Consider the following 23352-nt stretch of genomic DNA (forward strand, 5'->3'; position numbering starts at 1 on the left):
GAACTGCTTCACAAGATCTCGCATTAGAGTGACAGAATTTTCCTATCTTCTATGCACATATAGAATAATCAAAAGATGTTTTCTTGCTATTGTTTTCCCCATTTATTAAAATAAACAACAAGAAAATTAATTTACTGTATCTTATGTTTAGATGGACTGTTTAAATATACATTACACTTTGGCAAAAGAGGTTGCGTGGGGCTGATCAAGTTTGCCCTTTATTGTCTTTATCTGAGTCAGAGTGTGCCTCCGACCTGAAGGCGACGTTTCCCATAATCACGGTCTTGGGGTTTTGTCTTTGATGTTTTTAGGTGGGCAAAGTGACAAGTGCTAAAACTCAGGCCGGACTTTTCTGAAAGCCTCTGCCTTCTGCTGGGTCTGAGATAATGGATGTCAAAGACCGGCGCCACCGCTCTCTGACCAGAGGACGGTGTGGCAAAGAGTGTCGTTACACGAGCTCCTCCCTGGACAGCGAGGACTGCCGAGTGCCCACGCAGAAGTCCTACAGCTCCAGCGAGACTCTGAAGGCTTACGACCACGACAGCAGGATGCACTATGGAAACCGAGTCACCGACCTAGTTCACCGGGAGTCGGATGAATTCCCTAGACAAGGTAGGTGGAGCTGCCCCTGCTCATTTGCTCTGAACTGTCTCCCGATCTGACCATGCCCTGTTTCACACTGACAATTGAGAGTGATGGACAGGGAGGACAGTAAAGCACATTAGCGAGCAGTTACCCCACTAGAGTTTAATTTGAGAGAACAATTCCTCTTACCATATCTAATTTTTATGGAGACCACAGATGTATATATTTTATTCTGTTTGCCAAAGTCTTTAAGTAGTTTGGTGGTTGCATTTGAAACCTCACATGGTGGTTGTCGACATATACATTTCTTAATTGTATTAATTAATTGTTAACATAGCATATACTTACAGAAGAACCTTGCCTCCATAAAAGATATGCCAGAGATGACAGGGAATTCCTACCTAAGGAATACGAGGGTACCTGTGGGTTTTTAAACTCTTCTCTTGGAATCTCACAAACCTACTGAAACTCAAATTTCTGCTCTTTCGTGAATTGGGCTTCTTGGTTAGATCCTCTTTGAATAAATGGCATATACATGAAAATATATCTGAAACTTCCCCTAGATAATAATATACAACTTCTCCCCTCATCAAAATATGATGTTAACTCTTAGTTGTACTTTTTCTCATTTTATGTTTCACAGTATAGGTGAGAACATGTGTGTTACTATTCAATTCCAGTGAATATAATTCTCTTACCTACTTTCACCAAACTTTAATTTTATTATAGTGCTTTGATTTCTTCTGTAAGAAGAATATTTTTTTCTCTTGGGTACTGATAATTGGCTTTTAGTTCATGTCCAACATCTACAAAGAATTCAGTTATCATTTGTCCAGGGTCGCTACAAGTGCATCAGAACATCAACTGATGCAAGGCAGTGCCGGGGGCAGAGTGGTGAAGTTCACTGGGTGGCTCTATGGCCGTGCACTTTGAGCACCAGCCTCGCTGTGTGTGCAATTAAGAGTCTTGGCTCAGCAAAACTCCAAGTGAATTCACAAACTGCAGTGAAGCTCCGGGAAGGGTCACGCTGCCAACACCGGAGGCCCCGGCCCTGCTCTGTTAGGTTATTACTTCATTTGTTTTATAGAGCTGATCCTTTATTCCTTATTCTGTGTCTGTGGCAATAAATGCTGCAACGGGTTAAATTCCTCATGAAAAGTTAAAGTTAAATCCCTTTCTTGGGGCTTGGAATCCCATCCCTGGTTTCCTTACATTTTCAAATTTTATGTTTCTTTATTTCATGGAAAATATACATATATGCATGCTATTAATTAGCATTATGCCCCAAATTTGTAAATCTAGAGTCCAGATATTGCTCTAAAAGCATGTTCTCATTTACTCGTATTTTATTCTAGCTCCTACTTTTGTATTTAAGAGAATATTGGGGAGGGAAAACCAATGGAAAGACAGAACGTGGCTTTGTTACCCTCCTAGATCCTTGCAGGACTCAGTTTTTACTTAATCATTGCTCTTAGTTTCTGAGTTACCCTCATGAAAATGAAACACACACTAATCCTCCTGCACTAGAAAACAGGGACAGGGGCTGCTTGAAAACCGTTCTAGATCAAACACCTTTGATCTGTGAGTAACTTCAGCACATATTTTTACTTCATTATGTTCTCTCCTGACCCCAAATAGCATATAGTGGGAATTGAAAAAAATATGAAGAATCATAGCTTAATTAATGAAGAGTGAGTGAGTGTCCAATATGAAGAAATGAGGGCACCTGTCTGTTATTTACAAGAGCGTCACTAAAATGAGACTCAGATATTTTGAAAGGTGGTGCATGTCCAATGTGGTTGAAAGCTGTTCATTTCTGCTGTCGTTTATTGTGTTGTGTACGGTATCGCAGCGCTTACGTTGTTCCTCGTGATCCTGTCCTGAAAAGTCCACTCTTCCTTCTAAGTCTCATTAAAGGAACATCTGGCTTCTGGATTATTGAGCTGTAGATTCTAGATTATTGCTGAGCGATGAATTGGCCTGTCACCTCTTCCCTTATTAATATTTACATAAAACAAAATGAAATGCTGGGATTTTATTTTCAAATATACCTCTATTCTTCCTATTTAATCCTGTTCCCCTCCATTGATAATAATGGAAGTTGCTTGGCCATATCAAACTCAGAGCTTTGCAATTAACAATTCACACATGCCGCGTGTTGTTATTGAGCCCATATTTGTTTGTGTAATGTGTTTGCATGAATTAAAAACTGTGCAGTCCAAAAGTAGAAATGAAAAGGCATTGGAAAGTATTTGCATATGCAAGTGCAATTCCTTCTGAAGACATCTATGAATTTATGCATGAAAATGTAGTCAGAGTCTGAGTGGATCTACTTTGATGGGTTCTAAAATTGAACTCTGCAGGAAGTAAATAAGCACATATTTAAGGAGAGGAGGAACAGGAGATACAATCTGGCAAACAGAACATACAACTTGAAACCGAGCCACTCTAGAGAGGGTTAAAATAAATTTTACACTCAGTAATAACAATAATTTTTAAATGTCATGCATTTTCCATTTTGTTTTCTTATTCATGAAATCAAAGAGCAGGATCATCTCGCTACTTATTAGCCTCGAGGTACATTAGCAAGGATCATAGCAGGATCATCTCCTGCAGTATTCTTATTTAAAATCCAAGACACTGATCACAAAACAAACACACTTCTCACATACAAGCAAGTTTGGCAAACACAGTTGGATGGCTCCCTAGATGCTCAAAGTGGGAAAAAAAATGGCCAGCCAGCAAAAGTGACATGGGGTCCAGAGTCAGACCTTGTCCAGCTCCCCAGCTGGCCTGCTGAAGTATCAAAGGAGAGAACCTGCCATCTCCCAGCAGGAGAATGGACCAGGGCCTCCCAGGAGGAGCTTTTGGAAGCTCCCTGTCAAATTGTGATTTGTTTATTTTCAACACAGGATCCTTCCCTCCCTTCTTTTATCTTGGCCTCTTCTCCTAAGTAGAGACTATGCAAATTATCTGTCTGGCCCCTATTATGCTAGGTCCCCCTGGTGTGAAGGGAAAGCATTGCTGACCTTAGGTCTATGGCCACTGGAGTAATTAGTAATTAATAGATGGCTATAAACTAATCCTGCCCTGAAAAGCATCCTGGTGGTCCCAGAGTTAATGCACCTGACAGAAATGAGCTGCAGTCTGATGCCTAGTCAGACAAGCCCCCTTCCCACCCGTGAAACAGACACCACCTTGAATAATGAAGGTGGGTCAAGTTCCCAAGCAGGCTGTACAAGCACCTTCTTTTGGATTCTCAAGTTAGTGTGTGCAGCAGTGAGATATACACTCTCTTTTGTGGCTTTGGTGCCTAAAGTGAGATGAAAATTCTGCTTCTGCATATTTATTTGACTGTGACTCTGCTCTGCCTTCTCCACTCCACCCAGATGGGTACCTAGTTTTTAGTCAGACTGAGCAATGGCAACAATAATAACAGAAACATCCTGACATTTGTTGACCTCTGCCTTTGCGTCAGGTGCCAGCCTAAGCACGTTGCTGGTAAGAACTTAATGAAGGTTCACAACAGTGTTGTGGGGTGGATACTGTCACCCTTTCCCTTTTTACAGACTAGGAGATTGAGTCATGGTGAGATTAAAGTCCAGGAACACATGGGGAAACAGAGAAAGCTTCCAAAATATGAGTTAGAATTAAAAGCTATATTTTACACCAATGTGTTTATCATCTCCAAAATAGATGAGTAAACAAACCAAAAAAAAAAAAAAAAACAAGTCATGACACCCTAACTCTAAAGCTATAAAGGAGTCTGTGAAGCTCAATTGTCAAGCCTCCTAAGAATCCACCATTTTAAATCTTCCTGAATATTACAAGAACTGTTATCACTAACATTGTTTGAATATATGTTGCAGGGTGACCAGTCCTCTGCCTGGCTGATTTTATATTTTTATTATCATCCACTCCCCCATTTCCACATCCATCCCAGACCCTCTATACCCACTTTTTGCTCTGATAACCTCTCCTCCAACCACCACTATAGCAAAAAGTTCTGGGGAAGGAGTGGGTGCCAGAATGTCAGCACTGATTCTCTCCCCCATCCCCACCAGTTATAGTCAACACCTTTTTATGTGACCTCTCAACCTGGAATACTCACCAAGAGAGGTGTCGCTATCTAAGTGATATTGCTCAGGTAAGCAGAACAGGTTGGTTTCTGTGCCAGCAGAGACCCAGTGGGCCAGAGAGTTCAGCCAGGCTTCTTATTCCTCCAAAAAGCCCTTCTTTTCAGTTAGTAGTTCAAGTCTCTTGAGAGGGGGCCAAGATTGAATTCTTTCTCCATACCTCAGGCTGTCTGTCTGGGTCAAGGTTGAAGAAAGAATGGGGAGAAGATTGGATTTTTTTTTAAAGTATGCTTGTATCAGTTCCCTCAATCAGTTCTAGCAAAGAAATACATTTTACCAATTTGTTAATACACTTTAAAAAAATACATAAACACACATGCACACATATTTTTAGGCTGAGCTTGGTTTGGATACATCAGAAGTTAATTTTTGCTCCTAGGATCTTTAAAATTGGGTAATAAATTTTCCTCTGTGTAATTTGGCATAACATAAATTTAACCTATGTTAATGAGCTAAAACCTCATGAACCATGAGTAAACTAGATAGTGTTATTTGTATTGATTCAATTAATGTACGTAGTAATTGTTGGAATACTCTGGAAATCTGTAGATGTTTCTTTCTATAATTGTTCTAAAAATAATTATGTTTTTACTATCCCCAAACAGCATTCACAAAGATTTTTATTTTGAAAACTCCAGCACTTTAATTTGCCTACAAAGAGCAACTTCTAGGCTTTAGTGAAGTTGAAGAGTTTGGTTAATATTTGGAAGGCTGAAATGTAGCTCCAGAAGATTGCTTTCAATTTATCCTCTTACCTCTAGAAAGGACTTCTTTCCATAACTGAACTGAAAATAACAGTGCCTCTTCATCTTGGGTTGTCTGCTTGCTATAAAAAAAATATGTAGGAAAGTAAACTCTGTAACCTCTCAGTGTTATGTGCACTGTAATCTTCTTGCTGCTCATAGAGGAGCAGGAAGCATCTTGCTGCTGCTGGCCTCTGGATAGAGGAGGCCCATGTGGAAGATTTAGTCGTCATGTAGACCCTACAGTTACACCTTGTGAATATCTGACACGTCCTATCAATGTGACCTGGATCAAATTCTGGAAAGTAGATGAAACCACATTTCCTCCATCTATAAACATTGTTTCAATTATGCATTTATCAAACTATAGGCTTTATCTTTCTTTAGTAAGTGGTGATTAAATTCAAGTGCTGATATAATTGTCATTTTAACTCTATTGCCAGCAAAAGTGGAGACCTGCTACTCTTCGACGCTCATAATATTCTCTGCAACAGAAATTGTTTTTCCCCCTTGGGTCTGGTTCCCATGAATTGAAAATTTCTGACATCTCTCAAACCAGAATTTCTCTTCTAAACTGTTTATAGTGTGTCTGACTCCCTGCACACCATACCTTTTCCTTACAACAATGAATATAACCCACTTATTATTTCCCTATTTTTAGAAAGAAATGAAAGATCCCTTCTAGCAACTGTCAGCCGATACCAACACACTGAAAGGGAATCACTAGTCAGACAATTTTATGAATTAAAAAAATAAGATTGGAAGAAATGCTCTAAGTTAGTGTTATTGGATACAGACAGTTTTCACAGATGTGATTTTCATGGGATATAAACAAATACATATTTTATGACTGATTCTACTTAAGAGAAACTTAATCCATATAATCCCTGGATAGAAATTAATCCATTCTCTTTACCATACATTAGTGTTTGGAGACTTGTCACTTTGAGAGTCAGTCTTACCTGCATTTTTCTGTGTTGATATTCATTACACTTATAAAAATATGTCTATATTTCTTTAATGACTTTAGCCATTAGGCCAGAATCTTCATATATGCCCAGTTGTTATACATTAAGTAGTAATCAACTCTTATTTCCCCATTCACTTTGAATCTAACTCTCTTTGAGCTGTCTCCACTTCTGCTCTTTTTCAGTGCCAATTCTCTGTAGTTTCACCCTAGTCTTCTTTCTTCCTATTGGCACATTCATTGGAGCACTTTTGACTCCAGCAGCCATTGTTTCCACTCTCCGAGGCTCCTTTGGTCACAAGTGATACTATCCCAGCTCAAATGAGTTTGTGCAAAAAGACCAGGCTTCGACTGACCTCTTTAGAGAATCCAGCAACATAGCAGGCCTCATGCTGACCAGCTATTTTTTCTCAGCCTCTACTTGGCTTCATTCTTCAGAGCGATCGACATGAAGATGTTTGTTGATAATCTCATCTTCCTATCCCCTCCTCTCTTGCTAACATTATTGGAGAGAGGCCTTTTTCCATTTTCTCTTCTATACTTCCCTTCCGCCTTCAGCAGAGCATTGTCACAAAAAAAAATTACAATAGGCCTGGCAGGGGACATGTGCTGATAATTATTTCTGTTATTCTATGACTTTAGTGGGTCTTCTCTTGGACTTAGAACAACCCTGTTTGAAGATAGGTTATGGTGAGTGCCTCCTAAACCTGGTGGAATGGATGCCTAAAGGAAAGATTCAGCTGTGAGAAGTCATCAGGGATTACCAATACTGGCTGGCCTGATAAAAGATGTCTCTGATGCTCCTGACACTGGAAACTATGACTTCCTTTGGATGGGCTTGCCAAATCTTACTTGGCTTTCCTAGTAGCTCTTAGAGTAGTTTTCTGTAGGGATTCAAGAAGCAGACATAATTAATTTTTACTCAGAATCTGTTTCCATTTTTTAAAAATTTCTCAGCATTGGGAAATGATATCACAATCCTTGTAGGCAGGTAGTCTTCCAAGACTTTCTTCTTTCTTTTTGACTCTTTATATTGGTGTTTGATACATCTCATCCCTTATCTCTGATTCAGTTATCTTGTTTCCCAGTGTCTCATTCCATGAGAAGCTTCCAACATTCCAATCCTGTTCAGCTGCTTTACCATTTAAATCGCCTTCTTTCCCGAGCCCCCCATCCCCATTCGTTTTGCATATCATGATTAGTTTGGAGTTTCTAAAACACTGCTCTATTTTTGCTGCTTCCTTCAAATTAATTAAAAAATATTTCGAAGGTACTTATAAGGTTTCTCTAAATTATGGGACACAATAGTGAATGAGGTGCCTAACCTCACAAAGCTTGCCAGAGGAGACTCAAAGAGGCAAAATATAATAGATAAGTAACTAGGTATGATATAATAAACTCTAGAAAAGAGAAAACATTTTTTTGGATGGTTTTCAAGAGACATCTAACGTGAGACAATGCATCAAGGATGATTTGCCAAAATTGTGACACTGTTGCATTGATCTGAAGGTCAATGAGGAGAAGGATCATAAAAGAGGTAAGAGAGCATTCTGGTAAATGGTTCAACTTATGCGAAAATCTGGAGGTGATAAAGTTTGGTTGTTGCAAGGATTAAAAAGAAATTTAGATGAGCCGGTCACAGTGGCATATACCTGTAATTCTGGTACTTGGAACGCTTAAGTAGCAGGATCACAGTTTCAAAAACAGCGCATAGTAACTTAGTGAGATACTATTTCAAAATAAAAAAAAATAAAAGGGCAGAGCGTATAACTCAAAAATATATAATAATAAGTTAAAGTGGAGATGAGAGTGTCCTCATGTCCTTCCCAAGAGAAGTGAAGACAGACGAGTTAAATTGGTAGGTGTAAACTGAGGCAGAAAAACATTTTGGGAGGATGCTGCTGGCTTCAGTTTCTGGAGAATGTTACTGGGAAGCAACATAGTAAGGAAAGTAAGATAGGCAGTTGCATTTTTAAGCAAACAAGCCTGCTGGCCTCAGGTGAGGTAGTGGGGATGCTTTGAGAAATATAGTTGAGACGCAGAACTCGATGGCTTTTTAGTGGAGGCAAATATATTGTTTTTGGGCATTGACTGCTTTCTTTTCCACCAAAGAAACAAAAAGATATTGCCTTTTGGATGCTGAGTTTACTTAAAGAGCTTGGAAAGGTCAATGCTTGTAAATAACCCCTTCAGTAGAAGTGCATAGATTGTTCATTCAAGTTCATCTGGAATGGCAACATAAAAATGTATGAAAATCTAGTTTTATTTGGAGGACGACACTAGAGAATTTGAAGTATTTTCCCCAATCTTGTTAGATTCCTGCCTATGGAAAGGGCAGGAACATCAACAGGGCAGGACCATCAACAGAGCACCTTGGTGGATCCGATGCAAGGAAAAAATATGAAATGCTGCTGAGGAGTCTGTCCATCCTCTGTGTGAACCACCCATCCTCGGGCTTTCTCTCCCACAATAAAGGAATCAGAACCTCATGGAAGATGTGAGTGTGTGAGTGCCTATGTGTTTTAATTCAGCAAGTTGGTAACTTCACTGAGGAAGCTGAGGAAGAAGAGGTCTAAAACTTAGAAGCAATATTTTCTAGCAATCATTAGGAAAAGCAGGGTGAAGGATAAGGAAGAGTCAAAGATAGAGCCGCGCCTTGGGGAAATGACAACTGATTCTGTTAGTGCTGATCACCAGGGCTAGAAACAGAAGATGAGGTGCTTTGTGCATTGATATGGTCTGTGTCGCCGTGGACCATTTGAATTTGAGGTGTTTTCTGGCCATTCCAGGCAGATGTCTAACAGGTGGATGACTATGCACTTTTGAAATTCTGGAGAGAGGTTTGGGCTGGATAGCCATGTAGAAGTTGATAGCTACTAATTTCATGGCACTTGCTGTGATCATCTAAGAGAAATGTGCCAGGAAACAAAATAAGGCGCTTATCTGAGAACACAGGTGATCAAAGGACAGGAAGAGGAAGAAAGTCTTGTGAAGAGAGTGAGGAGAAACCTTAATTTCCTTGACTTGCTCAGTGCACATGGGCTTGAGTTCTCATTCCATGCACGGGGCTACTTTTATTTCCCATTTAGTGAAAATTGGCCTGTTTTTTATCCCCGAATTCAGAGGTAACAAAGTTAATGTACGCAACTCCTATTTGACCCCTCAATATGTTTTGTTTGGCTGATAGATTTTTTTAGAGTTTTGAAGGAATTGCTCATCCATTCACACTCCAGTTTTCCCCAGGATGTATTTCTGTCTGTTTTCTTACATGGGGGTCTTCTCTCTGGTCATTTATTTTATATACCAGGTCCCTAATGGGGGGGGCAGTTGTAGAAACATCATGGTCCTTCCTATCTCCATGTTTTCTTTATAAAATGTCTCTCTGCCTATTCCATATGTATTCATCCCACAAGGCTTAAAGCAAGCTTTTTTATGGTGAAACTTTCTGCCTTCTGAATTCCTGCGGTCTTTAATGGGCTGTAGCAGTTGTTGTGTTTCTGCTGTTGTTATTCCATTTAGAGCACATGGATTCTATGCATCCTAGAAAGAGGAAGATAAGATACTCTATACATTTGTGCTTTGAATCATGGATGCAATTACAAGTGAGATTATTTATTTTTTATTAATGGATTATTTTCTAATGGAAAGGATTTAAAGCACAGCTTAGAAAAGAATTCCACTTGGAAAATATGAATGGTGTGTCTGCCCCGCATAACCGTATCAAATCCCTCGGTGAATGGGACAATTTGTAAGATTTCTGCAACCTACTCTGTCACTCTCAAACTGAACTGCATCAGCCACTGCTTTTTGCTGGTTTGGGTGATGCTAACGCTGCTCTGGGCTGGGGCTACACATTGCAATTATGCTTTTGTAAGGACCTACCACCCCCCTTGGTCTGCTGTACATATAAGGGGTCTTCAGTATACTTTCAGTCAGTAAAAAGATTCCGTTCCAGTGGAACCTTCAGAAATACTCAGCCACGAGGGATGGAGGGATGGACAGAGACTGCCTTGCTCCGCTTCCCAGTCTGGGTCCAGGAGTGACGCTGCCCTGCCCACTGGCGAATCAGCATGCTGATATGATCAAAGGAGACATTACATCTTCAATGTCATGTTTTAGGTTTATAATTTAATTTTCAGCTCTGGCAATTCCAGAAGCATCCCTAGGGACGTATGAAGAGGAGGGGGCTGGCGCGTCCCCGAAATGAATTCACGTTCGTTTCTTGAGCACCTTAATTGGCATGCATATCTCACAAGCTCCCTCTCTGTCTGCTGCAGCCAAACTCTATCACACCACCAAGTCACTCAATATTCCTCCCGCACGGACTGCTTTTCTTTCCATTCAAACTCAAGTCAGATGTACTGTAGTCATAAATCTCTGCTGGGAGCAATCAGAACAGACACCGAGTGTGCACATAGGTATTGCAAATAAGTGCAACACAGACACATTTAATAATGGTAAAGAGTTTCTTATAATATTTGGAATATTTTAACAAAGTTACTGTGAGCCTTATGTTTAAAGCATTACCTTCAAGACAGACAAATCTTTTCAAAAATGAGAGAGAGAGAGAGAGAGAGAGAGAGAGAGAGAGAGAGAGAGAGAGAGAGAGAAGGAATATCAGGTGGGCTGGGTTATATTCTCAGGTGAACCTGTTATTCTCATTCCATTTCCAAATCTTTTTCTTTGGCCAGAGACACAAAATGTGACGCTGCTTTTTGTTCCTCCTGATTGATGAATGGTCCACAGTGGGCAATCGCTGTCCCAGTGGGATGCATTTTATTTTAAAAATAGTTTGAAGCTCTTTCTTTTAAATGCTCCCACGTCCACTGCCACCTTGACTGCGTAACACGCTCTTCTCAGCGTGTCCTTGCGCCGTTAAGGTCTGTTCCACGTACCGAGAATTAAAATGCTGAATTTATTTGTAGCACTTTGAGCCAAAATGTTGAATTTACTTAGAGAGTAATTCCAGTGGTTAAATTTGTTTCTATTGTTCTATTTGCCGCAAATGGAATACAGGTAGGAGGGAGGAATATTAGTTAATGTCCTCAAAATAAAAAGAAGAAGAAGAAAAGAAAATTAAAAGCTCTAGGAAACTATAGCATAAAGATCCATTGGTCAAAATAATACCTCTCAAAATGACGATAAATTCAGGTGACACCATCCTCAGCTTTAAAAAGACCCCTGTTCACCGGGCAGCCTTGGGTTCAAATCCTCCTTACTTTACAGTGACATTTCATTTAATGTTTGTACTCCGACCCCCATTTGTATGCATTGCAAAATCCTCTGCACAGATATGACCCAGTTAACACTTTCTGCTTCACAAACTGAGAGATGGAACAGCGGGAGGCTACAGCAAAGTGCTGAGTCGTCCTAGCTGAGCAGCCAGAGGGGACAGTGATCCTGGCCGCAGTCCAAGCCGGTTCTGTCTCTGGACCAATGATGATGCGCTTAACTCTCCTGGACAGTTTTAAAAGGGCATATCTCCGAGTCCCACCCATAATAATGAAATTGCAAGCCCCTAAGAGGATGGGGGAAGAGATATCATTTAAAATATGTATTTTTATAGAAATAAAATGTGTCAAGGTATTCCAGCGGAGCATGCTATGGATATTGTCTACAAGGACACACTCCATGCTTCACGAAACAGAACTATCTTCTCAGTAATTAGAGGCAGGTCCTGAGTACAGAGCTCAGGCTTAGCAGAGCAACGCAGAATCTCACTTTTTACTCAGAAGCCCATACATCTCCTTTCAATCGACCCTCCTCATTCTTACAGGGTTTGGGTTAATAAATACAATTAATCCAACAAAGAGCTTATTCTGCAGCATTTTTAAAGCAATAGTGAGCAACTGTTTGCCAGTGTATTAGGCATCAGAGGTCAGGTCTTGCCATGGTCCACTTCTCTGAAGCCGAAGAAGCAGGTGGATGGATTCTTCTAGCACCCTGCTCCTCAGCCTACCTTCTGTTAAACATTATAAGTGAAGATTTAATTTGAGCACCTGGCTGGGGATGTAGCATGTAATCAATTAATTATCCTAATTGATCCAACATCCTCAAAATCAAAACATAATGATGAATTTGGACCTAAGATAGGAAGAAACAGACTTGAGTTACATTTGAGTATGTAGAAAGGTGAATTCAGTTAGCTGGGGACAGTGGCAGAAGCCTGTAATTCCAATACTCAGGAGGCTGAGGCAGAAGGATCACACGTTTGAGGCCAACCTCAGAAACTTAGCAAAGCCCTGTTTTAAAATAAATAATGAATAAATTAATTAAGAGGACAGGTATAGATTGGAGGTAAGATGATCCCTGGGTGCAATCCCTAATACCACAAAACAAAATAACCACATCAAGGTGAAGTCAGTAGGGCAGATGGTGGTAATACTGGGGTAAGTCTCTACCTCCTTTGCAGTATGAACATATATTAAGACTAGTAATGTTTTCAATTAAGGTAATGTATCCAATACTCCCAGGGCCCAGGCAGATAAGATAAATGGAGGACATGGGCCAGGTTTCCAGCTGTGTATCCTGCTGGAGGCTGCTCTGATTTAGAGTGCATGTGTCCAGGCTGTTCCTCTCTGGACTGGAAGGTTGCTATCAATGTAGAAGTCAAATCTGGCTATGCTAGATCTACCAACTATTCAAGATAATCGAAGGGTTTGGGTTTATTGCTAAAATCTCCAAGTTTGAAATGTCTCCATAATGATAATATATAGAGCAGTATACCAGGCTTTGGGTAAATCTTAGTTTTCTGTCCTGCACTGGAGTTTTCTGAGAATGAGGCAGCAAAAGCCTAAAAGTGCAGGGAGCTAACAGTTCAGGAGCTCTTTTAACTTATGAGTTCAAAAGACAAAGGGTAAGATACTTAGGATAAATATTTCTTGCCTTCATTCTGAGATGCACAGGCCAAGTCTCCTCTGAAGGCTCCGCGCCCAGACCGTAATGAGGCTCCCACAGCAGTAGCCAACTCTGCCACTCGCCATTACATTGAGTTTCCTTCTCTTCCTGCCTCTGTCTCTGTCTCTGTCTCTCATTCTTGCCCCCTTTGAATTGCTTCTCCAACAAACTCCGTATTCACAAGCCCTGGTCTCAGCCTCTGCTTTCAGTGAAAATTAGGTTAAGACATTTGGCAGCTAATTCATTTGAAAAGTTACCATGTTTCTGGGTGTGGTGGCGCACACTTGTAATCCCCACGCTTGGGAGGCAGAGACAGAAGGATCACACTGGTTCGGAGCCAACCTCGCTGGCTTAAGAGACCCTGTTTCCAAATTAAAAAATATAAAATAGGTCTGGGAGTTTATCCTGGTGGTAGAAGGGCTTCCAGGAACCCCAGTACCACAAAAAAAAAAAAAAAAAGAAAAAGAAAAAATAAATAAAAGAAACCGTGTAGACTAAAAGAAGACTATTGGAAAGACTTGACTTCTGAGGCTGCTGGTGTAGGACTTCTTAATTAGCAAATGTTTTGTTGATTTCAAAGGAAGGCTCCAAGCTTGACTTGGATGCAGAGTTGAGTGTTTTCTTGGGTAACTAACTCATAGAAGGTTTGTAATTCGTGTTTCACCTTGTATTAAGGATTAAACTTTTATGTGTTTATTTTTATATATTTGGTTAATGGAGTGGTTTTATAAAAGGATACTAAGATGCTTTTTATTTTAGAAGTTTTTTAGTGCTAAATAAAAGTTGAAAAATAATACAGAGTAGCCTGGTTTGATTTGTTGCTGTTGTCTTTAGTAGGGATGAGTTTTCTAATCACACACCCAGAGTTTTCTAATTACATACCTAGAATATCTGATACCATTTTTTTTTCTCCTTGCAGTCAAATCAAAACTGAAAAAAACACACAGTAGGATGTGTAAGCACACCTTATACATCCTCTGAGGGCAAAAGCAACCCCCCCCCCCCATTTTTCCATCTTTCTCAAAACCAGCCATGCACGGTATACTTGGATATTTAAAAAATATGTGTTGAACATGAGATTCCTATCACACTTGAGAATCTAGTGGTATGGTATCCAGTCTCAATATTTTCTCTATATGCCTCAGCCACACTCCTTTCCCCCTCTCCAAATAGCAGCATTTGCCTTCATTATTTCTGTTCTACCAGGGAGGGTATATCAGGAAGAGAATTGGAAGACAAGGGTTTTCATACAGTGCTGCCTTTCCCAGACTTTCTCTTTGTTGGACCATGATGAAGTGATCTTTGACCTTCTAGAACCTGCGAGAGCTTTCTGGAACATACCCATGCCCTGCATATCACAATGTATTTTTAGCCACACCCTGAATGAAAATCTATACACGTTTTGTTTTCTTTCACTTAACTTGCTGGTAGATTTTGCTGATAGATTACAGTTATTGGTGGAGTAGATTACAGTTATTGGTGGAGTACTGTTATTAGTACTGAAACAATATTAAAAACACTCTATAATTTCAGCCTTATACCTCAGCATACCTATACAAGGCCTTTTAGTTAACACCCCTCAGAATCTAGGAATGCTTCCTCATAGGGCCACAGAAGATGGCAATGGTGCCTGGGTGAACAGTGTACTTCCTTTCAGCCTCAGTTTACACCTCTGAGGGATGATTCATCACAAATCATAATGTGGCAGCCTCATGCTATAAGCTATTTATTTTCTGTCCTTAACAGAAATAGAAAAAGTCAACACTCTTATCATAGGGATTTAGCACATTTGATAAAGGTACAGGGTCAGAGACATAATGGATTGAAAATACCTTCATTTATAGAGTTTTTAAAATTTATTTTTAATTTTTTAAAATCTTTTTTGGTGCTGCAGATTAAGTTGTGGGACATTCTACCTCCAAGCTACATCCCCAGCTCTACTTTGTTTTCACCAAGTTTTCGGAGGCCGGCTTCAAACCTGCAGGCCTCCTTTCTCAGCCATCCAAGTTCTGGCATTAGAGGTGCGCTCAATTCCTCCCAGAAGTTTTTATAGTTTAATGATAATACTTTTCATTGATCACTGCACTGAGCGCCAAGTATTCTTTGATGCACCTGGCATGTATCTATTCAATAGCCTCTGTCTTTAAAAAAATAGAAAAACTAAGGCGCAGAGGTCATAGGTAATGAGAGCAAAGGGGACTTAGAGTGGGGGAATTCATTGAGGACATTCAGCTGGAAAGCACTGTCATGTTATTTACATTATAAAGATGTCTCATTGGGACACAGATGCAGAGTAGCTCAGAGGAGATGCAGGGCAGTAGGTAAAAGCCATTGGGATTGCTTAAGAGGAGCATCACCCTGAGTCCTGGAGGAGGTTCCTGTGAGTTTCACAAGTTATTTGGAGCCTGAATCCACTCACATGAAGGCAATGAGCCTACCTCCTGTTGTTTTAGATTTGGTGAGAGTTGCAGGCAGGAGCAAGGGAAATTTTTTTTCTTTTTTTAATTTTTTTATTTTATTGAAAGTAAATGTTATACATTTAATCTGTATTTGGTGCCCCCTCCCCGCCTCGTTTCCCTTCCCCCCTCCCGATACTTAATACCCAGGCTAACCTTGCTATATTCGTACTTTTACACCTATTTGGAAATAGCCGCTCATCAATCAAGTTCAGCCTCCTTCCTCTCCTAGTTTTCCATTCAAACTTTGCTGAGATTTCCCTTCCATTATCTGGATTCCCTCTGGTATCCCCAATGCTCACTCGTTTGGGCATATTAGAGGAAACATATGTCCCTTCTCTTTTTTTTTTTTTTTTACTGAAGTATTTTATTTTTTATTTTTTTTCTCCCAAATTTATTTATTTATTTATTTTTAATTTTATTTTATTGGTGCACTGTATTCATACATCATAGTGGGATACAAACTTTTGTAGACATACATGCACACATCACCCAGTCAGCCCCCACCCAATCCCCACCCCATTCTCTCCCCATCCCTCCTTCCCATGCTTGGCTTAGTGGTTGACATCTAGTATTATAGCAATTTATCCAAAATTAAAAATGTTAATCTCACATAACAGTTTCATTTGTCTTTGGCAGATCTCACTTAACATAATGCTTTCCAGCCCTTTCCATCTTCTTATGAATGACTTGATTTTGTTCTTCTTTATTGCTGAATAGAATTCCATTGTGTGTATTTCCCATAACTTTGCAAACCATTCATCTGTTGATGGGAGCCTAAGGTACACTTTTCAAGCAGACTGTTGTCTGTTTCTTAAGTCTCACTCTCCAGAGCAGAATGGTGGTCCCATCCTTTTGTATGTCTCTGCAGGTGGCCTCCCCATCATCCACTCCCTTGCCTGGGACATGCCATAATAAACATTGCCCTCCATGCCCCTCAGCCATTTTTAGTGATTCTTCCTTGGGTTTTGAAAGGTGATTTAATTCAGACATATCACTATTATTTTTTGGAAGATGGAAGATTGATTTTTTTTTAAAAAAAAAAAGAAGACTAGAAAATCTTATCATCCACAACCTCCCCACCTCTGGCTGTAGGGAGTTATAGGCAGTATCATAGCCTGGTCTGCTCAGGTGGCTTTCACCAGTAAATGCAGAGATAGCAGCTGGACCAGCTGCTGAGGACACAAGAGAAACAGGAAGATGCAGAGTGCATCTTGAAAATCAGCAGTTTATATCACTTAGGTAGCCCCCAGGCCAGTTGCTCTGAGAGTGCACTTTCTGAAAGTTTGTATCACCTTTGCCCAGTGGTTCAACACCAACATGCTTGTCTTCTCTTATTTAATGCAGAGACAAAAAAAAAAAGTTGTAGCCATAATATGAGTAATTTAAATGTACTAAACCATTACTATATGCCTCCTTGTGCTATCTGAGGGTTGTTCATGAATATCCTCTTGATGCTGCAGTGCAGGCAAGGTTTAGAGAGAGGTTCAGTCCTCCACCAGGACAGGTGTCCTCTTTGTAAAAGGGAAAAGCAATCTGAGTGTGCGGGCTGCTGAAAATTGTTTGTTGACGGACTATGTAAGAACTGAATTTCCCTCAAAACTTGTGGGAGGGAAGAAATCAAATCCATGTTGAGGTGATCTGGACAGGCAGGCTCTGGAAAGCAGAAGATCATTAGAGCCATTAAGACAAAGTAGAGGATATTTCAGTGCTCAGATCTGTGCAGCCAGATGAAAATCGTAGTTCAAGCTTAGTGTTGTCAGACAGCAGAGGCGATGGGCAAAGGGTCGGGCACGGGTGAACAGGTTTTGTCTGTTTATCTCTAATGTGTGTGGCCAGTGTTGCTCCCCGCTCTGATGGCTGTGATTTATTCTATTATACTGTCAGGATTAAAACACCTTAGCAGGAGAAAAATAAAGGGTGGGATACAAATGCTGTGTCATGATGTGACAGATGCCATTTCTCTGAATACCAGGGACAGTCAGATATGGAAACCGACTCAAAAGTGCTGTGCAGGTGTAATACTGCACCAGACATACCCCAGGGACCTTGGGCTTCAGGCCACTCACTTGAAGGACCAGGATCGAAAGCCCAGAGCTTGCATGGTGGTCAAGTTGATGTGCTCCTATGTTTAGAGCTAAGACTTTAGTTCCTAGGTAGGTGTGATGGCCTGTACCTATAATGTCAGTACTTAGGAGGCTGAGACAGGAGCATGACAGATTCAAAGCCAGCCCCAGCAACATGGCAAGACTCTCAGTAATGTAGTGATACCCTGTTTCAAGATAATAAAAAAAGAATTAAATAGTGCTAGGGATATAGCTCAGAGGTAGAATGTCCCTGGGTTCAATCCCCAGTATCAGGAAAAAAAGGGAAAGAATGAATGAAGGAAGGGAGGGAAGGAAGGAAAGGAAAGGAATTCATTGATCCTTCCATTTCTCCCTACCTCCCACCTCTTGAGTGAGTGGTCACACAGCTTCCATAGCCTGCAGGTTAACGTCATTGTTCTACATCCACATGGGTGGCCTTGACATTGAGTAAAGAATCTGTTCATATTTATAACAAGGGCAAAGAAAAGTCAGAAACCCAAGGAGTTGGAACCTGGTGCCTCTCTCTCCAGTGCTCACCCCAGCACTATTTCATCACTGGACCTGTGGTTTTTCCCTTTCCTCTCCCTTGTTTTCTTTTTCAGCTAGTTTTTTCTATCTCTGAAAAAAAGAGACCGATTCACCTCCTGGTCCTGGCGAAGTGATGGGGTGGGCCATGCTCAGCCTGCTGCAGCTGCCAGCTCCCAGCTGTGTCCTTCCTACCCTTCCTAGGACCTCGCCAGCCCCATCTCTGTCTCTCTCCTGCTGTGTCCTGTGTGAAGAGAGTGAGGGTCAGAGCAAGTCAGAGAGCCCCTGCTCAGGGAGCAACCCAGGTACACCTCCCCCTACCTCACTTATTCCCCAGTGCAGACTCTCCAGCATCTCAGATCTTCTGAGCTCCTTAAAATCAGTAGAAATGCATAGAATTTTAACCAGATAAATCCAGCTCTATGCCTAAGCCCCATGTGCGGCCAAGCATGGGATGTTGTGCAAGTCTCTTTGGGCCAAAATGTCCTCTTCTGTCTCTTTGCTGCCTTGGTACCTATAGGAAGCATTATTTTCTTAGTAGAGTCCATTAATGGGAAAATTTCTTGTAAAGTATGTTCATTATCACCTAATTGTTTCTGTGGTCTAAGTGCCTAAGTTACTTGTTAAACTCAATAGCTTTCCATGAAAATTCCCGAGCACTCAGACACATTCCTGTGTTGACATAGTTTCCCACTAGATGTTCTGCCCTAGTCCAAGAGACTGGGCCCATAGGACCCCAATGTCATTTGACATCTTAGGTACCAAAGACTGCTGTGTCTCCCTCTGTATAGAACCCCTACCAGTGACATTCCCCAGATACCAAGCAATGGGGTCAATCTCTTTCCAGCTTTGAATTCAGCTTATCACTTAGCAGTCATACAACTTTGCTTGGGGCCCAAATCTCATGAAGAATGTTTTCTGTGTAAAGATGGCTCCAAACATCAGAAGGTTCTCTCTCTAAGATATGAAATCTGCCATTGTTAAGCCCGGAGTGGAGTCTATCATGTTTCCACATCTCTAGTTCCTAACCTGAAGAAAGTGCATGTGAAATACCAGCATGTGAAATACCAGACAATCCTAGGGCAACCATTGCAGGGAAGTAGTGAGACCCAGGAGTGTGTTCCCGCTTAGTAAGAGCTCAGAATCATGTAAGACCAATCTAGCCATGAAATAACCATTCTTAGGAATATCTAGACTTCCAAATTGCCATTAATGTTCTAAGCACAGAAATGTTTATATGAAAGGATGGTATTTAAAGCAAAATAAAACATTTTTTCTAAGAGAATAATCCTTGGTCTCTTCTAATAAGTCTACTAATTTTGTATCCCTCCCTGAGGCCCTGAGTAAGCTTTCTATGAATGTAGCACCACAATAAAAAAGCAAAGAGCAAAGACAACCCTTCACCCTGTCTCTGATCCCAGTGGGTTGACACCAGAAGAAAACAATCTCTTCCAAAGCTTCAACCAGATGGATCCCCCAGGAAACAAATGTCTAAGCAAACAGCTAAAAAATTCTCACCTGCTACTTGTGTTATCCTCACCCCATACAAACCTTGGGGCTGTGGGAATGCCTCTGAGCTCAAGTATAGGGTAGTGACATTAAACCACGAAACGCTCAACCAACAAACACGTTCCTGGGGCTGCTTCCCCCCCCCCCCTAGTGTTGTTCAGAAGCTGGGGACACAGACCTGAAGAAAATACAATCCAGACTCTCAGGAAACTCACTACTAGTGCAGGGGGCAAAAGAGCCATTTGGTGGTGTTCAGACCACAGAGAAACTGTCACAACAGAGCTGAGTGTGCAAGAGTGGAAGGTATGGAGCAGAAGGCAGGGCCTCCTGGAGACTGGAGCAGAGACCCTGTGCTGGGAGTCAGAGTGGAGTTTGCTGAAGGTTTCCCGAGATACATTTAGGTTTACTCTCATGTGAACTAGATGACTAAAATAGACAGGAAAAATAGCATCCCGATATTTAAATATATGATTACCCTTCCTTTATAAGTACTTAGCTGGAAGTGTCTTCGTATGAATACTAAAGCGCCTATCTGTGAATGTAGACCATATTGGAAACAGATTTACTGTCCCAAAGTGTAATGCTTACTCAGCCATCTGATGAGATTTGAGCACTGAGCAGTCTGAGAGCGATGCACAGAGCTGTTTTATTACAAGATGCTGTTATGAGTTATAGCAGCTTTCCTTATGCTATACGGCTGTCGCCAAACAACTTACATGAATATAAGCAGTTTTATTTGCAATATTTTTGCTTACATTTTCTTAGCATATTCAGATGATGGCTTCTCATAGCCCAGCTCATGCTCCTGTGGCAGTCCGGGTATATTGCCTTATTCAGAACCAAAAGGAGCCTTTATAAATATTTGTAGACAGTCTTCTATACAGTATGCAGTGTTAGTGTTTACTGACGCTATCACCTGGCATTTAAACACACACACACACACACACACACACAAATACACACACACACAAACAGCAAAGGGAAAGAAGTATTTTCACATTTTCACTTTTGAGTATAATGTATAATGTATTTATGTCAGAGAAAGCATAATAAACATATTAATTAGTCTTTCATTGGATGCAACTGTAGTGACTTTGGAGCAGGAGGTTTTGTGTTTTAATAAAAAGAAAAAATAGAATTTTGAATTTGATTGGGTAAGGATTGAACCTGAAACAAGCAAAATAAGAAAGAATAAATTTCATAGGAAGATGTACCGAGCTTGGTGGTTATATACAAATTATAGGCTGGAAAATTTGTGCTCTTGTTCCTCCTTGAACGTGTGAAAGTGAATCAGAGAAATTGATGACGTTAATAAAAATGATAATAACAGTAAATTAGTTTACACTAAATGTAAATAATTGTTAAGCTGGGACCTGAATGAACCTCAGACAGCTAGGGACTTAGTTTAAATACACTTTATTCTTATTTTATTAAGCATCTTTAAATGGAATTAATTGTGTTGTTAATAATTACGATAAATATTTAACATGCATCGTTAACTACTCATAGCCTTCCCTTATCTTGCAATTTGTTTTCGGAAAATAGTGTGTCCCTTAGTGCTTGGGAATGCTGGAATTTTGAACATGACTACATAACCTGGTGTCACCGAGGAGAGAAGGTCACAGGCTGATGGATGGGTTTTAGATAATTTGGCAAATTTGTCTTTAATGGATTTTTCTTTCATTATTGGCATTAACTTTTTTGTTATATAAGGAATTCATATAAATTACTAAGATTTTAAAATAACAAATATGCAAAGAAGAAAACTAAAACAACCTATTATTTTATCTCTCACTAGGAATCACTGTTATCATTGTGGTGTATTTATTTTCCAATCGTTTAGCTGTTGTATGTACTTAGAATGCATTTTGTTGTTGTTGTTGTTGTTGTTGTTGTTTATTGAGCTGAATTGGTTGTATTTTCTGTTTCCTGGAAAACATTCTTTTTGTGTATGTGTGTGGTACTGGGGTTCCTGGAAACCCTTCTACCTCTGGGCTACTCTCCCAGACACCTATTTTTTATATTTTTATTTGAAAACAGGGTCTCTTAAGCCAGCAAGGCTGGCTTCTAACCTGCACGATCCTCCTGTCTCCGCCTCCCAAGCGCGGGGATACAAACGTGCGCCACCACGCCCAGCTCCTGGAAAGCATTTTTAAAATCAAAATTATATGTTCTAGTTACTTGGTCCCTGCTCTTTGCACTTGTTATCATGAATGCTTTCCTTTAAAAAATTCTTCTTAAATATTATTTTTAATAATAATGTGATATTATCATATGGATGTATCATACTATACTTTTTATCTTATCCTTTTTAATAAAATTTCAGTTGTTGAGTTTTTTTGTTATAGTATTTGAATGAACATAAATATCCGCAAATATTTGTGTATTTTATTTTGTTAGAACAAAATTTTCACTATTTAAAATTATGCTATGTAGATGTTAAAGAACATATAGGATGAGTTTTAATTTTTTAATATAGGTCTAAATGCTTCAGCCGTGAGTTTAAAATCTAAACTGCATTTTAAAAAATATTTAAATTTTACTTAGAAACCATATCTTCAGTTTTTAGCCATATATGTCATACTCTGCATTGTTACAAATTATATCATTTTCTTTTGCTGATATTTTGTTAAATCAATTTAAATTTGTGTGCATGTAGGCATTTCTATTTTATATTTATGTAGAGTCTAGTTAATGGTTAGATCACATAGGATCATATAACTACCCCTCATACATCATTTTTATTTTTTAATAGTATTATAACTACTAAAGTAAAATATGTACCATATGTATAATTTTAATATTTTTACTTGACAATCTGCATATGTTCTTATATATATGTGCACAAATATGCATAGGCTAAATATGACTGTTAAATCACACATATATAAAACATGTTACATATATTTAACATATTAAATAATAATTATGTATTAGTATTTATGACCGTAGATAAATATCATCGTATTTAGCATGTAAAAAAATATCGATGCAAATTCCGATGACTTTACTATCTTGCTACAGGGTATTTTAATCATGCAGCCAGTAGAACAATTAAGAACAAGACTGTAGTCCATACAGCCATCTGGTCTACTATTAGTCTCCTCTTGCCCTAGGTGTCTAGTATTGTTTAGGGTTTATATCAAAAAGAATTCTTACATTGTGGTCCAAAGCACACTAAAACCCAGAACAAACAAAAAATGGAGTCAAGAAAGGTAAAGACAAGCCTTGCTGGGTTTTTCTGTCTCATTTTATGTGTGTCTGTGGGAAGCTTTCCACCTATACAACAAATCATCCCTAGGGAGGAAAGTGTCATGATATGAGAAAGAAACAAAAAATGAAATGATATCTGACTCCCATGGGAAAAGTAGGTCTTATGTGAAAATTAATCTCAGTGTGTTACAACATTTGCCACATACACCAGAAAAAAAGAAGAAAAAGAAAAAA

At 39.7% G+C, this 23352-nt stretch overlaps 1 protein-coding gene across 5 annotated transcripts in view; it reads left to right on the top strand.

Annotated features, from left to right (window-relative positions):
* Positions 1-386: 386 nt before the first annotated feature.
* TENM2 (teneurin transmembrane protein 2) overlaps positions 387-23352 on the top strand; it is a gene marked incomplete at both ends in the record, with an annotated part of 986019 nt that continues 963053 nt past the window's right edge. For all 5 annotated transcript variants that reach the window (XM_080698868.1, XM_080698869.1, XM_080698870.1 and 2 more), the window contains one exon: positions 387-612. In XM_080698868.1, the coding sequence (XP_080554994.1) occupies positions 387-612 (226 nt within the window). The remainder of the gene's footprint in view (positions 613-23352) is intronic.

The sequence above is a fragment of the Muscardinus avellanarius genome, assembly GCF_963383645.1.
Source record: "Muscardinus avellanarius genome assembly, chromosome: 7".
Taxonomy (NCBI): Eukaryota; Metazoa; Chordata; class Mammalia; order Rodentia; family Gliridae; genus Muscardinus; species Muscardinus avellanarius.